This window comes from Triturus cristatus, chromosome 1_1, assembly GCF_964204655.1.
Source record: "Triturus cristatus chromosome 1_1, aTriCri1.1, whole genome shotgun sequence".
Lineage (NCBI taxonomy): Eukaryota > Metazoa > Chordata > Amphibia > Caudata > Salamandridae > Triturus > Triturus cristatus.
The window spans coordinates 51,576,649-51,593,513 of NC_140579.1; the positions used below are offsets into that span (position 1 = coordinate 51,576,649).

At 47.2% G+C, this 16,865-nt stretch overlaps 1 protein-coding gene across 1 annotated transcript; it reads left to right on the top strand.

Annotated features, from left to right (window-relative positions):
* Positions 1–8,395: 8,395 nt before the first annotated feature.
* LOC146869343 (uncharacterized) lies at positions 8,396–11,132 on the top strand. Its single transcript, XM_085651133.1, has 2 exons — positions 8,396–8,500; positions 8,901–11,132. The coding sequence occupies exon 2, from the start codon at positions 9,889–9,891 to the stop codon at positions 11,050–11,052; it is 1,164 nt and encodes a 387-aa protein (XP_085507259.1). The 5' UTR covers positions 8,396–8,500; positions 8,901–9,888; the 3' UTR covers positions 11,053–11,132.
* Positions 11,133–16,865: the final 5,733 nt, after the last annotated feature.

The following is a 16,865-nucleotide window of genomic DNA, read 5'->3' on the forward strand; positions in this document are numbered from 1 at the left end:
AGTTCTCGCGCAAGTCGCAGCTCCGCTCGTCGTCGCTGTCTGTGACTGTCAGCTGAATCACCAGAGCTGAAGCCAGGGGAGGGGAGGGGGCGGGGCTGGCTGCGGCAGCAACTGCAACAAGGAAGACTGACAGCAGCACAGCGCTTACTAAAGCGCAGCTGCTTAATGTGCATGCCTGATTTTGGGCTGGTCGGTCAGTTTTATGACCTGCCCGAACATGCGCACTACTGCCAGCCACCTCACCTCAGTACTATCCAGGAGAGCCGAGAGCGAGGGGGGAGTCCGGACTGCGACTGACTTGTCTGCGCGTAGAGAGTCAGTGTGTGTGTGAGTGAGTCGAGACAGTGTGACGGTCACGAATCCGATTGAGATCCATCGCATCCTGATCATCCATGACTCGAGTCACCAGAACGACGTTCTTCAGACAGGTGCTTGTCACCTTTCTTTGTGTTAAAAAAAAAGTAAGAAACTTCATGTCAATAATAATTTAGACACATTTCGACCCAATCCCAATCCCATCCTCGTTCTAGTAAAATAGCCCAGGGCCAGGGCAGGGGTGAACATGCCACCACAGTCGGACATAGGACCATTTTATACTATCGTGCGGGCTGCGGCGACATATGCGTGTGGCGAGGGGTCTGCGGGTGAGGGCCTGTAGAAGGCCAAGGTACATACTATCAAAGGGCAATCAACACTTTTCAGCTATGATTAAAAGTAAAGTGAGTTAAATGTATGAACGTTTAATAAAAGATTCTGGTATCCTATTTGCATTCCTGAAGTGAGCCAGATCTTGTCCTCAAGCAACAATTACAGTAACTATTTTACGGCATTAATACTCGTAAGAACGATTTAATTTTATGTGCCATATACAGTTCTGCAAAAAACCTATTCAAAATCAAGATGAAACATTTAAATTAAAATGAAACCCATACACGTATTAAAGGAAACGTGAAACAAATGAAAGCTATGAATATAGTTGCTCATGCCCATAACTATAAGAATAAATTTACTTTATTTTCACGGTTCTTCGCTCACTGCATTAGGTACGTCCCATGTTTTCACCTCAATATAGCGTATACATAATTCAAAGAAAGGTTACACATAATTGTATAAAAATCAATGAATAATGCCAGCTTCTGTAGTAAGAAAGTTAGTAAAGAAGGTTTGAGTTTCGCAAGAAAAGTTGGTATGAAAAAGCCAAAGTGAAACTAGAAAATGCAGCGCATAAGAGGAACATCAGATGAAACCCCTTAAAGAGCCGCTGTCTCATGGACGCGAGATTGCACAAACCTTTCCCTCTGTGTGAGTGAACACACAAGCATATTTGATTTATTTTCAATGTGCAGCTTGTAACAGGCAATCCTCAGACCTCTTCACCTCTTGGCGCAGCACCAAACAGGGGAAATAAGGTGAAAAGGGGAACGTTTTTAAGGGCTTTAAGTGGTTCACGTCTTTTGATTTGTTTTGCGAATAAGACACACTCTCACCTAGGTCCAATGGCTGGTGAGGGGTAACAATGTGGTGGAAAGAAGTATAACGTAGGAGGAGTGGTGGGGGCGGGGAGGCGCGAGGGGGGCATGAGATATCAGGGGGCATTTTCCATCATAAAGTAGCCAATGCTTCAGTGTTACGTCATGCGAGATGTCCATTCCGCTGTAGTCAATCGTCGCTGTGTGGGACTGTCACACCCTTGCCTCCTGTGAGACGTAGCACTCGAAGGTCATTAGGATACGTGAGCTCACGGAAGTCATGCGCTAAGAATCAACTACAGGCTCCCCACGTTTTAACAAATTGTGGTAGTTTGCGATCCAGGGACGTGACTGTAGCGGTCTAGTTGTTAGCGCGTCACGTCACGTGACGCGGGTACGCAGGTTGACGCCAGGAGGCGCGCGAAGGAGTAAGCGGCAGCGGGGGAGAGGGTGCGCGGCAGCGAGCGGACAGATAGAGGTGGCCGGCGCTCCTGGGTGTAACTGCTCAACTGTTGTGCCAATAAACATAGCGGAAAGATAACACTTGTTCCGAGTGCTCATTTACCAACGTTACAGTGGCGACGAGGTCGGGACGGAAACCGGACCGACGGGGAAGCGCAGTAGAGGGCAACACTCCACGTGGCCCCACGAGTCGAAGGAAGACACGCTACCAGGCCATCAAGCCCGAACAAAACACCGCACAGGCCGCCTGGAAGGGGGAAGCCACGGGACACGCCCCGGCCGACTGCAGAGATCGACCCCAGGCACAGAGCACCCGAGGAGCGTGGCAGTGCCACGGTACGATAACCAAACCACAAACAGGCCACAGAGACGACGCCGTCCACAACCAACAAAAGCACACGAGCGGCCCTCGCACGTAATCAAGCACAGTAAACGCTGCACTGGCTACCAAAGAGGAGGAAGTGGGGTCCAGTGACAAGAGCCCCCAGAGGATCAAGCACACAAGAAACAACGACAACACCCCAGGCAGCCCCCCGAGCAAAGCCACCGACGAAACGAGCGCCAAGGAAGCAAAGATGAGTACCCCGGCAGGGTATGCGATTGCACCGGTGCAATTCCTAACGAAACCTGGTGAACCAATGATGAAATGGGAGGACTGGAAGGAATACATAGACAATTTCATAGGGGTTTTGGAGGACGAGAACGAAGAGAAATTCACGCCCCAGAGGAAAAAACGCATCCTGCTACTAAATCTAGGGCCTGAAGGTCTGAGAATATACAAGAGCCTAGTGCCCACGAAGAGAGAAGACACAGACGATGATGTGTATGCGCACGCGGTGGAGGACCTGGATGAGCGGTACCGCCCCACCGTTTGCGTTTCGGTAGACAGATACAATTTCCAGCAACGGAAACAAAAGGTGGGAGAATCCATCGAAGAGTATGTAGCAGCACTGAGGAAGCTAGCAGCCCCGTGCAGGTACGCACTGTGGGAAGACGAATTTATAAAAGATCAGGTGATCATGCACACCACCAGTACAAACGTGCAAGACAAGCTGTGGGCGAGTGGGGACACCACACTCAAGGAAGTAATGGTCATAGTGAAGAGGGCGGAACTTTCAAAGAGGTGCGCCGATGCTACCAGAAAAGACACAGGCACCCCAACCATGGTGAACAGGATACAGGAGGGAGATCACCGCAGGGACCAGAAACTCAAGCCTCCCACAACCAAAGGGACCAGCAGATGGCAAGGGAAACAAGCGGACGGTGAGAGCAAGAAAACGTGCTACAGGTGTGGAAGTTGGTCCCACGAAGCCCACGACAGACGTTGCCCGGCCTTCAGAGCCAAATGCATGCACTGCGGTATCATGGGCCACTACGAGAAGGTGTGTCGGAAGAAACAACAGAAAGGAGTGGTGAAATACATGGACCAAAGCGCGGAAGACCCGGAAGACGCCACGGAGGAGGAGGTGGTCACCGTACTGTGCATATATGATCAGGTACTGAGCGTGGATGCCAAGAGATCAACCAAACCGGTCCTGGAGATGTCCATGGGCGGCATAACCATCGCGGTTGTGGCAGACACCGGATCCCCATTCACCATCGTACAGCGTGCAGTGTGGGTGGAACAATTCCAACCCAGGTTGGGCCCTGGGCTGGAGAAACTAGACATACGACCGGTAACATACAATGGTGATCGCATCCCCATGCTAGGGTTCCGACGTCTGTTGTTCGAATTCAGAGGCCGTGCGGCGTGGTGCAAGCTGTACGTGGCCGAGAAAGGACCCTCCGTCCTGGGATGGTTGGACCAGGGCGACCTGGGCATAAAACTCGACCCAGGAGGGAAGGAACAGATCCTGCTCACAGACCAGGTGGAATGGCTAGATACAGACAGATGGAAAGAAAATTACCCGAGAGTGTTTGGGGGCGCAGTAGGAAAAATGGAGAAATTTCAACACAAAATAGTACTGAAGGAAGGAGCCACACCAGTAGCACACAAAGTAAGGAATGTGCCCATTGCAGTAAGGGAAGCTGTCCAGACGGAACTCCAAGACCTGGAGAAGAAGGGCATCATAGAACCCATAACCTGTGCCGAATGGTTGGCGCCTTTGGTGGTCGTGATGAAACCCAACGGGAAGGTCAGGCTCTGCGTAGACTTGAGAGAACTCAATAAGAACATAGTGGTGGAGAAATTTCCCCTTCCCAAGATAGAGGAGATGCTGGCACGAACCAGAGGAGTCCAGTGGTACTCCACCATCGACCTTACATCAGCTTACCACCAGGTAGCCCTACACCCGGACAGCAAAAGTCTCACGTCGTTCATTACCCCGTTTGGGTGCTACAGATTCTGTCGCATGCCGTTCGGGCTGGCCTCGGCGGCGGCCGTTTTCCAGAAGATGATGCACCAGCTGTTCAGAGACTGCAAGGACGTGCAGTACTTCCAGGACGATATACTGGTGATGGGCAGAGATAGGAGGGACCATGACCGGACACTGGAAAAGGTGTTACGGACGCTGGAAGCTAAAGGTCTCACGGCGGAATGGTCGAAATGCCGGTTAGGAATGCAATCGGTGACCTATTTAGGCCACGAAATAGGGCAACAAGGGGTCACCCCCAAGAAGGAAAACGTGAAGGCCATTGTGGAAGCTCCAGCCCCCAAGAGCAAGGAGGAGGTCAGGTCCTTCCTGGGGATGGCGGAGTACTACAGTAAATTCGTGGTACAATTCGCATCCAAGACCTATAACTTGAGGAGGCTGACCAGAGAAAGCACGGTGTTCCAATGGACACCGGAGGCCCAAGAGGAATTTGAAGTCATCAAAAAAGGGATCCTAGAAGCAATGCCTCTCAAGGGTTACGACCCGCAAGGCGCCACCATACTCATCACGGACGCCAGCGACAAGGGGTTGGGCGCTGTACTCATGCAAGACCGAGGAAGTGGAGAAGTGGAGACAATAAGCTTCGCCTCCAGAGCACTGACGGAGACAGAAGGCAAGTACAGCGTCATTGAGAAGGAGATGTTAGCGGTAGTGTGGGCCATGACGAGATTCCGGCAATTCCTATGGGGTACCCGATTCCTGCTCAAAACGGACCACAAGCCGTTAGTGAAGGTTCTGACATCGTGTGGACACGCCAGCGCCACACCCAGGATATCGAAAATGTCCCTAAAATTGTTGGACTACAGATATGATGTAGAGTACATCCCGGGAAACAAGAACCGAGTGGCAGACTACCTGAGCCGAGCGGCGGCCATGGAGCCGGGAGAAGAAGACCCGGCGGACAGAGGAGAGATGGTGGCTCTCATTGAGGATCAAGAGAAGATCATCAGCAGACAGGAGTGGACAGCTGCGTATGACGAAGATGCGGACCTGATGGAGGCAAAAGCCCACATCACCCAAGGGTGGCCGGACAAGAAAAAGGTGAAACCCAACCTCAAACCTTTTTATGAAGTGAGAGAAGAACTGACCGTGGGAGATGAGGGCATATTCATATATCGGGGAGACAGAGTAATCCCCCCCACGAATCTCATCAACAAACTACTGGACCTCTTGCATGAAGGCCACCTGGGTATTGGGAAACTCAAAGCTAGATCAAAACAGAATTACTGGTGGCCAGGCATGGACATGAGAGCAGAGAGACATGTCAGGGAGTGCCCCCAATGCCAAGGGGCTGACAAAACGTTGAGGCCATTACGCCCGGCTCTGGGGAAATTCGACACGCCCGCAAACCCATGGGAAGAGTTGTCCATAGACATTTTAGGGCCGGTGCTGGATGACCAGAGCGTACAAAAGTACGTGTGTGTCCTCATCGACCGGTATTCCAAGTGGCCAGAGATAAAGGTGAGCGAGACGATGGACACGGAGAACATCCTGGAGTTCCTATCGGAAACATTCACCCGAGAGGGAATCCCCAAGTCCATCTTAAGCGACAACGGGCCACAGTTCACATCAGAAAAATGGAAACACTTCATGGGGAGGAACGGCATCGAGGCAAAGCACACGGCCATATACCATCCGGCAGGTAACGGTCTGGTGGAACGATTTAACAGGGTGGTGATGGGGGCCATTCAAGCAGCCATCACCTGCAACAAAGACTGGAAGAAGGCGGTGGAGAATATGGTATGGGCCTACAGGATAACGCCCACAAGCACAGGGTACAGCCCGTTCCAAATATTGAGAGGACGTGAACCTTTCACGCACGACAACAGAATCTGGAAGGAGAAGGTAGTGACCAGTGAATGGTCTCCGGCAGTCGTGAGAGCAAACATGGAGAGGGCCCAAGCCATCTACACCAAGAACTACAACAAGAGGAGGAGTGTGAAGGACACTCGGTTAGTGAGAGGAGAATGGGTGAGAGTAAAGTTGGCTACCCTACAAAGGAAAGGAGACAGCAAGTACAGCAAGCCCATGCAGGTCAAGGAAGTGTATGACAGAGCGGCTCTGCTCAGTGACGGGAACGTGTGGTCGCAGGACCGCATGGCCCGGTGCAACAAGATATTGAGATGGGAACATTGGGAGACGGAAGGCGAAAGCACGGGAGATGTGGATGAAGAGAATAAGGCGAGCGGAAGTGACGAAAGGGAAGAAGCAGGTGCAGGAGAGGAGCAAGGAGGAGAGCAAGGGGGTGAGACCCCAATGGCAGAGATGGACAGGCCGGGAGGTAATCGGAACAGTGGGGGAGCGATGGCCGAAGGGACAGAACGTGAGGAAACACAGAGCCAAGGGGCTCGAGGGTCAAGCGGTAAGGTGACCAGGAGCGGAAGACAAGTAGTAAGGCCTTCCAGGTTCCAAGACTTTGAACTAGACTGCGAACTGTAAGTGACTTATTGTTGGGTCGGTAAAAGGGGGAGATATGTAGCGGTCTAGTTGTTAGCGCGTCACGTCACGTGACGCGGGTACGCAGGTTGACGCCAGGAGGCGCGCGAAGGAGTAAGCGGCAGCGGGGGAGAGGGTGCGCGGCAGCGAGCGGACAGATAGAGGTGGCCGGCGCTCCTGGGTGTAACTGCTCAACTGTTGTGCCAATAAACATAGCGGAAAGATAACACTTGTTCCGAGTGCTCATTTACCAACGTTACAGTGACTCAGCCTCTTGCCCTGCAGTGTCGTATTTTAGGCCTGCGACCGTGCCAGAGACGGTCTTGGCGGGACGAATAGGGGAGAATCTAGAAGTCACGTGCTCCCAGGCTGTTCTGAACCATGACGAGGTCAATCCCGGCCACGTGAGGGGTCTGGTTGCAGGGGCCTAGCTAGTGTGTCATGGGCCGTAGTGCAATGAAGTTATAGCGCTGTTTAAACAGTGAAATATAGCGTTAATCGTGGTTCAGTGGGACCCCGGCCGGTGCCACTGCACCTGCTGCACCAGTGGAAGCTACACCAAACTGCAGGTGCAAAAGGTTACACAATGCGCCATTACTCGGTGAAGAATTCTCACAATCTGTTTCACTCGCCTGCCAGTCAATGTCTGGGGCACAGATGTGCCACTGCCAGCACAGAAGGTGCCACCCCAGGTTTACCAGTTCTTTTACTGTATTGTTCTACACATGAATGACATGCTTGACTCTTAGTTCCTTGTATTTTAAAATTCCATCTTTATAATTATTTCTCCAACCTTAAGAACTCAATGAAAAGCAAGATGCATGACATCTCTTGCCAATTTCTTCCATCAATTGCAATCTCGTGTGAAGTTGAAGGCTGCAGGAAGTGGTGCTTGTGACACAGAGTCTAGATGGTTTTCGGTGATGGATCTTGACATAATTAATGCTGTGGGTGGCGTGGCAGACCCTCGCAGCAGTAGTCCATTAACTTGCAGTGCGCGGACCGGAAGCTGGCCCTTCTCGCGGGATGCGCGTAAAGCCTGCGCTAAGAATTCAGCCGCTATTGTGCAAAGTTATAAACACTGCGTATTTTGTAATAATCGCCCATGGGAAGTCTCATGCCTTCTGTATGAGGCGGAAAAGGAGCATTACTAGCCTTTTCTGCTAAGAAATAGCCATAACTTTGCTACTGTTTTTAAATTACAAATGCAAAGATCTCTTTTGAAGGTAAGTCATTTGGAGCATTTTAAGCACTTTTTTGACATCAAGGAGTCTTTAGTAAGATCCTTTCTTCCTTTGAGGTGTGAAGACACAGTCCTTGCCACTGACTGGTTGATGCTCGCACATAAAGGCTTTGCATTTGGTTCTGCCCTCTCTGCTTCCCACGTGTGGCGATGTGCCTCGGTAAGAATGTTTGTGTATTATCACGTTTGACCACAAAGTATGCCCAGCACGATGCGTGAGCTGTGTCAGTGAGTCACTGCTTTTGTCAGAGAGATCTTTTTGTTACTTGCAGTTTGTAAGTTAAAATGCTGGTATACAACAGTGAGCTATTAACTGTCATCTAAGAGCTGCATGCAAACTGCTAGGTAAAAATTGGAGCGTTATGTTTTTTTCCCCCCCAGTCTTTGTTTCAAAAATAAATTGTTCTATTTTTATTTTCAGCACCTTTGGGGCAATTTTTCAGCATAGAATAAGAGGCCCCAACCTCCTTTGCTGCTCTTTCACCCCAGCTACGACCCAGTAAACACCAGTGTTAAAGGTAAGGAAACTGATGCTAAATTTTTTTTTACATGGGAGTTAGGGCTATGTATATGGTCACTCTACATGGTGGTTGGGGTGGGTGCACATTCTGAACACTGTACCCTCAGTGGATGGAATTTACTAATAGCCTTAGCCCTGTGCTTTGGGCAATAACGGATGTTAAAGGCACTATCTATCCCTTGCCTTGTTCAAGGCCCTCAAGCAGTGTCTGTTTCAGTGCCTTCAGCAACCACTATGGCACACAGGCAGCAGGCAGTAAGGCTGTATTTTTAGCAGTCATGTTGTGCAAAGGGGAGCTGTTGGAGATTTATTGCGATACTGCACAAGATATATGTATTTATACTTAAATTTGATATTATTGCACCACACCTTATACGTTGTACTTTGATTATTGACAGGTTTCTTTACTATATATTGGTAAGGCCAGCATCGGCATCATGAATACAGAACAAGAGCTGATTACAAGGTCATTCCAGGCAAGGCCACTTGAAGAGAAACTACATTTAAAGCAATTAGGACCTCATCAGCCTGAGATAAAGCTACAGCAAACTTCCCAGGACAGAGGAAAAGTGTCCAAACGTACATTCTCAGACGCCTGGTACACAAAAGCTGATTGGCTTACAGGGTGCCCTTTAAGAAATTCTCTGTTCTGCTTCCCCTGCTTGCTGTTTGGTGGTGACTTTTCTTGGACAAATCAAGGAGTAACAAACTTGAAGCATTTGTCTGAAAAAATAAAGAAGCATTCACGCACAAGAAAGCATAAGGAAAACCTGACTAGACTGGGAATGTTGGGGGAAGACGCACCGATTGAGCAGCAGATAAACGATGCATACCGCAAAGCAATACAAAAACACAATGAAGCAGTTGATAGGAACAGACAGATTCTATCCAAAATAATTGATTGCATTCGTTTCTGTGGTGCTTTCGAACTGGCATTGCGAGGCCATGATGAATCACCAAGTTCCTCAAAACCTGGAATAGTCAAAGGCCTTGTGGATTTAATAGCAAGCATAGACAAGGAATTGGAAGCACATTTAGCAAGTGCTACATTCTTTAAGGGCATCTCTAAAACTATACAAAATGAACTCCTTGAGTGTATGCTAGAAATTATGAGAAGCCATATTGTGCAAGAGTTGCGAAACACAGACTTTGTGGCTATTCAGGCTGAGGACACCACTGATGTGGCCACTAAAACACAGTCCGTATTAGTGTTTCGGTACATTGACAATGACAGAGAAGTAGTGGAGAGGTTCTATGGTTTCACACATTTAAGAGACTCTAGTGCAGAAACCATTACTGAAGCTATACTGCGTCAACTGAGCTTAATTTTTCCAGAGCTGCCTAAAAAAAAACCGTATCACGCAAAGCTATGATGGTGCGGCCGTAATGAGTGGAAGGCTTAGTGGAGTTCAGAAAAGAATTCGAGATGTGTACCCTAATGCTCATTATGTGCACTGTTACACCCACCAAATTAATCTCATTATTCAACAGGCAGTATCCAGGATCACCGAGACACAAATTTTCTTTCAGGATGTAGGAGGCATGGCAACATTCTTCTCACGTGCCCCCAAAAGAACGGAAGCACTTCATGAAATTGTGGACAAAAGCGTTCCAAGGGGATCCTCAACTCGTAGGAACTTTAACATCCGTACAGTCAAACTAATCTCTGAACATAGGGAGGACCTTGAGAAATGTTTTGCCGCCATAGAAGCCAATGATGAGTTTGATTACAAAAGTCAGACTGAAGCCCGTGGCTTTGCTAGAACACTACAAGACAGAGAGTTTCAGTTCTTACTGTTTTTATTTCATTATATAATGGTTTCTGTCGACCTGTTATACAATCAGTTACAAGCACGAGAGATAGATACTGTCAAAGTGCAAGTATGTACCACTATGTTTGTACAAATCATAAGCAAAGTGAAGGATGGGGTTGATAATTTAGACAGCAAACTGCCAGAGCATTCTACTTGTACAAACCGCAGGAAAAACATCACCACTCTGGTCCGAATTGCAAAGGAGATCTGTGACATTGTAATTGTGCAGGCAAAAGAGCGTTTTTCTTTCACAAAACATTTGGTGAGTGCCACATTATTGCAAAGTGAACAGTTTGCCAAATATGATGAATCCTTCCCGGAGCGTGCTCTGAAGGAGGCTGTGGAAGCTTATCCTATGCTCAATAAAGAAGAGCTGAGAACTGAGTTGACTGTACTGTATGCAATGCCTGTGTACCGGAAGGCCACAAGTGCCTTGTCTTTGCTGGCTTTAATACATAAACTTAATATGGAAAAGTCACTTGGAGAGACAGTGGCATTACTTAAAATTGTCATAACCACTCCTATGACAACAGTCGAGTCAGAACAATGTTTTTCAGCCTTTAAGAGGATTAAGACATTCCTGAGGAACACCATGCTTGAGGAAAGACTCAATGCTTTGGCAATGCTCTCTGTAGAGAGCAAGCTAGTTCAGAAAATCCCGGACTTTAACACTAAAGTTATTCAAAAGTTTGCTGCTCTTAAAGAGAGACGTGCTGATTTCATTTACAAAAAGTAAACAATGTTGAATGCTGCTACTTTGCAGCCAGTTTAGTTGTTTGTTAAATAAAAAACATCTGTGAGTGAGGTACTCAGAAATGCATTGTATCTCGAAGTATGTTATGAAACTCTGTGGATATACTGAATAAGCAGCTACCTATATTATATGACATCTGTTTATTAATGAAATAACTGCACTTTCACAATTGCTTTATTAACCTTCATGCTTTCTCAAATTTGCTTGAAAATGCACCATTTTTCCTCTCTTTTTTCAAAAGTCAAAACCCCTTATGGTGGTTCAGACACGGTCGCAATGCTCACTCACAACGGTGCAGTATGCCAATCATTTTATGCCCCACCACTTTCAAATGTCACCAGCTGCCCCTGAAAGAGAAGGAAGTTTTATCTAGTGGCTGTTTCCAGTCATGTTAAAGTATTGCAGAGGATTAGGATGCCTGCTGCAAAGGAGATATCCTTGTGTGCTCAGAGGTTTTCAGGCAAAAGTAAAAATGTAAAGGTAACTTTGGCGATTAATGTTCCTGGGGGAGAGACAAGGAAGTATCTAGTGGCCGTTTCCACTCATGCTCTAGTAGGGGCTGAGGATTAAGATGCCTGCAGCAAAGAACATGTCCTGGTGTTTTTAAAGGTATTCAGGCAACAATAAAAATGTAAAGATGACTTTGGGGATTACTGTTCCTGCAGGAGAGAGATGGGAGTTTTATCTAGTAGCTGTACCAAATCATGTTACACTAGAGCAGAGAATTAAGATGCCTGCTGAAAAGAACATGTCCTTGTGTGTTCAGAGGTTTTTAGGTGACAGTAAGAATGTAAAGGTAACTTTGGCTATTAGTGTTCCTGCTGGAGAGAAATGGAAGTTTTATCCAGTGGCTGTTTCCACTCATGCTAAAGTAGCGCAGAGGATTAAGATGCCTGCTCCAAAGAACATGTCTTTGTGTGTTCAGAGGTTTTCAGGCGACAATAAAAATGTAAAGTTAACTTTGGCGATCATTGTTCCTGCTGGAGAGAGATCGGATGTTTATCTATTGGCTGCTTCCAATCATGCTATAGTAGTGGCGAGGATTAAGATGTCTGCTGCAAAGAACATGTCTTTGTGTGTTCAGAGGTTTTCACGCAACAATAAAAATGTAAAGGTAACTTTGGTGATTAATGTTCCTGATGGAGAGAGATCGGATTTTTATCTATTGGCTGTTTCCTCTCATGTTAAAGTAGAGCAGAGGATTAAGATGCCTGCTGCAAAGAACATATTGTGTGTTCAGAGGTTTTCAGGCAACAATTAACCCCTTGTCTGCGGCAGGAATTCCGCCGCAGCGCTGGGGGGGGGGTTTGGGGGCAGTGCGGTGGCGCTGTGCTCATGACGGAGCCACTCCGTCATTAGTCACAGTTGAGCTGTGCTCATGACGGAGTGGTTCCGTCACGACTCCGCCCACTGCGCTTATCGCCCGCACAGGCGGGGAATTAGCGCCGCGTGGGCGGAGCGTCCGCCAACGGCCGCAGCATGACGGAACCACTCCGTCATGAGCACACGGCGCCCGTGGCTCATGACGGCGTGGTTCCGTCATGAGCACGGAACGGGTTAAAATGTAAAGGTAACTTTGGTGATTAACACTCCTGTTTGGAGAGAGATGGAAATTTTATCTAGTGGCTGTTTCCACTGATGCTAAAATAGCTCAAAGGATTAAGATGCCTGCTGCAAAGAACAGGTCCTTATGTTTGTATAGATTTTTAGGCAACAATAACAATGTAATTAATGTTCCTGCTGGAGAGAGATGTAAGTTTTATCTAGTGGCTGTTTCCACTCTTGCAGAAGTAGCACAGAGGATTAAGATGCCTGCTGCAAAGAACATGTCCTTGTGTGTTGAGAGGTTTTCAGGCAACAATAATGGCTGTTTCCACTCTTGCAGAAGTACCATAGAGGATTCAGATGCCTGCTGCAAAGAACATGTCATGGTGTGTTTAAAGGTCTTCAGGCAACAATAAAAACGTAAAGGTAACTTTGGCGATTAAACTTCCAGTTGGACAGAGATGGAAGTTTTACCTAGTGGCTGTTCCCACTCATGCTGAAGTAGTGCAGAGGATTAAGATGCCTGCTGCAAAGAACATGCTCTTGTGTGTTCAGAGGTTATCAGGCAACAGTAAAAATGTATTTTTGTATTATGTGACGGTAACTTTAGCGATTAATGTTTATGCTGGAGAGAGATGGGAGTCTTGTGCAACAATAAAAATGTAAAGGTAACTTTGGCTATCAATTTTCCAGCTGGAGAGAGATGGAAGTCTTGCGTGAGACCCGCAGCAAGAGTGAGAGCAGGAGAGAGCAGCGGCAGTGCAGGACCTGAGAACTGAGAACCGTGAGGGTTTCAAGAGGCGTAACCCGGTCCTAAACGGTCCCAAAAAAAAAAAGCAGCAAAGCATTGGTGCCGCGGGAGGCCCCGGAGGTTGCAGGAGGCTGCAGGAGAGCGGGAGAGCGGGAGAGCTCAGGCGCAAGGGTTCAGAGGAGAAGTACTGAAGGAGAGGAGCAGAACGCGGCGAGAGTACAGTGAGAACTGCTGCAAACGCCGAATAGCGGACAGAGTCCCAGATTGAACCTGGATTGAGCCTGGATTGAGCCCCGCAGACAGTGAACCGTGCCCCCAGCCTGGTCCCCCTTCACCAGAGGTGGGGCGATCGGCCATTTATCATGGGGTGGGGAGGCACTTGGAGGCGCAACAGACTGTGACAGACTGCGGTGGGCACAAGAGCGTAAGCGCAAGCAAGCTTAACAAGAGCTTAACCACTGCGGCAGGAGCCAAGGGGTGTGCTGCCCAGCGGGGAGGGCTACCCTGCAGGAGCAGCGAAAGATTGCTAAACGAAGCAGGAGGTTTGTCTAACGTGGTCGGAACCACATACTAGAGGGCTGCCTGTGCCGAAGTAATTTTACCTGGTGTGGTGGAGTACGCAACGTTGGATCAAAAACACAGGGACAGCATATTGGAAAGGCTGTTTATCACAGTAGGAGCCGCGAGCTAACTCAAAATGAGGTAGGACTCTCAAGGCTCCCTTGAGGTGCTACAAGAGCCGTAAAGCCTTTTAGGGTTGATTGGGCTGCTTAGGCCGCAGCACCAGCAACGCAGTGTTACATCAACATCAACCACAGCTCTTACTGCAATTGAGTAAGTACACCAGAGGTGTTTCCAAGGAGATACAAGTCAATTCTGCAACAGAGAAATATGAGATCTGGGAAAGTTCAGCGGGTGAATATAGGCAAAAACAAAAACAAAATAAAACGTCACAGAGGAAGGGCCAGACATAAGCCAAAAAAGAAAGGCCCCCAGACAGAGAGAGAGGCTAGTCTCTGCACCAGCACCAGACATAACATCTCTTAGCCCCGGTAAAAAAAACGGGATCCAAAATTTCTTCTTTTTAAAAGATCCAATGGCTTCCATTTACGCACCAACTGTAGAGACAGCCCGGTTGCCGAGTCCTATAGCACCAGTAATAAGGGCGAACAAAAGTCACGATAAACCATGAACGACTGAGCAACAGCAAAAGCGTGCATTCACCTCCAGCAAAATAAGCCCCCCTTCCGTACAGCAATCTCCAAATATCTCAAACATTCAAAAAAAAAATCTAGACTTACAAAAACCATCCGTGGAAACGCAAGAAAGTAGATTGGTAACAGCAATAGCTCAGATACACCAGATTACCCCTCCAATAAACCATGCATTGGGAAGAAGCGCAAATGAGGACGATAGAAACGAGCACTTGGAGGAAATAAAAAACAAACTGGATGATCAGGTAAGGCGTCTAGATAACGCCTGGTCAAGTTCATTTTCTCTATCAAATGATGTCAACATGTTGCAAATACTAGATACCAATACCCAAACGCAGGAATTAACGAACGATGTAATCGGAGGGAATATCGCGATACTGCCTATCGCGACACTGCCTATTGGGAAGGGAGCATCGGGAAGAGCAGGAATGATGGTATCTACCCCTTCAAATCAGGGTCAAAGAACAGACCAACAGACAAATGCACAGGAGGAAGGAAGACTGCCAATGGAAAAAGATCAATTAAATTTGTCATCCCCAATAACGATTTCATCGGTCAGCAGGAGTGACATACAGGTGAATGCACAGGAGGAAGGAAGCTTCTCGACGAAACTAAATCAATTTAATCTGTCACCTCCGATAACAATTTAATCGGTAAGTAGGATTGACCACGAGTCTAGGGATACTGGAAACTCCCTTGATGAACTGCACATGGCACCATGGAGTAATACTCTATTAAGCACACTGGAACAAGCAATCAGGGTACTGAACTTTCAATCTGATAAAATGGAAGTCCAGATTGACTTTATAAACCTAATTGCTGGTCACATTGCAGGCATAAATATCAAGCTGGGCTCAATCACCGCCTCTGTAATGCGCAGGGGAACCCCGGAATCAAAAATAAACAATCCCCACCTGCAGCTCAACTGTGGATGTGGCAAAATAATAGATAAATTGGCAAATCTGCCCGAAATATTAAGTGATATCCTAGGGGCAGTGCGACTAACAACAAAATCCAAACATAAAAGGGAAACCCAAAAGGGAAACCCAAAAGGTTACAGAGGAAAAGGAGCCAGTCAAAGATAAAAATACATGTAAAGGGGACATGTGTTATTAACAAGGGAGAAGCCAAACAAGAGGAAATGGAGGATCCATGTCCTAAAACAAGGGACCATCAAAAGGAAGTTACACAGAGCACTACTGACACTTCAAAAACTGCAAAACCTACAAAAAGACAAAGAAAACGTGCTAGAAAGGGTAGGACAAAATACAATATTAAACCAACTACAAAATTAGTGAAAATTGTCCCTATTTGTACAAATCAAAACACACAAAGGAAAGAAAATAAAGCATTGACAGTAGGTACAGTGGAGGATCCAATAACGGGCGCAGATCGATTAAATCATACAACGGATTCCAACAGTTTTAATAGAAAGCAAAATGCATCAAGTGCTCTGGCTATTACTAACAAAGAGAAGATGAATCAGGTGCGTCTTACAACACCTATCCATCGGTCAACCACAGACTCCATGCCAACCCCCGGAATTTTAAAAAGGCAATCAGAAGAAACCCAACATATTGATCAGAAAGAAGGGGCAGAAAAAACATTGCAGGTCCAAACAAGAGTTGTACCCAAAGAGGATAGAGGTTCCAGTTCAGATCACAGAGTCCAAGAACCCAGCAGGTAAAAGGAGGGCAAATTAAAGCTATTAAAAATCCAACATGCTAAAAAGGTAGAAGGGGCCGAAAAAACATAGCATGTTCACTTAAGGATCGCAAACGAAGACGAAAGAGGTACCAGTCCAGATAACGGACGGCAAACAGTCAGGAGGAGAAAGGGGGATATAAAATGAGAAAAGCAAGGAAGAAGGGAAAGAACACCAGGCAATAAGGCGTACGAGAAAACAGACAACAACGAACATAGTAGCCAATAAAAGTCACAATATATAGAATAGGCAGAGTCTGTAGGATGCCCTCTATCGACCAGCAAAGTGAACCAAAAGAGCCAGTAATACATATAGAAGCAGGAAAATTGGAGCAAGAGTCAAAGGAAGCAAAACAACCGGATACTCTACAGGAAAAGATCTGCAATGAACAAAGGAGTCAAGACAGACATATTTATAATGAGATCACGCACACCATAGATACTCAGGTAGAAAAAGAGGAAAGTGCGGGAAGCGCAATTTGCTTTGAAAATAACTTGTGGGAGAATACATCGAAATTGACATTCATGCCAGAATATTGCACAAAAGAAAGGCGAAGATATATTAAAAAAAGGAAACTTTT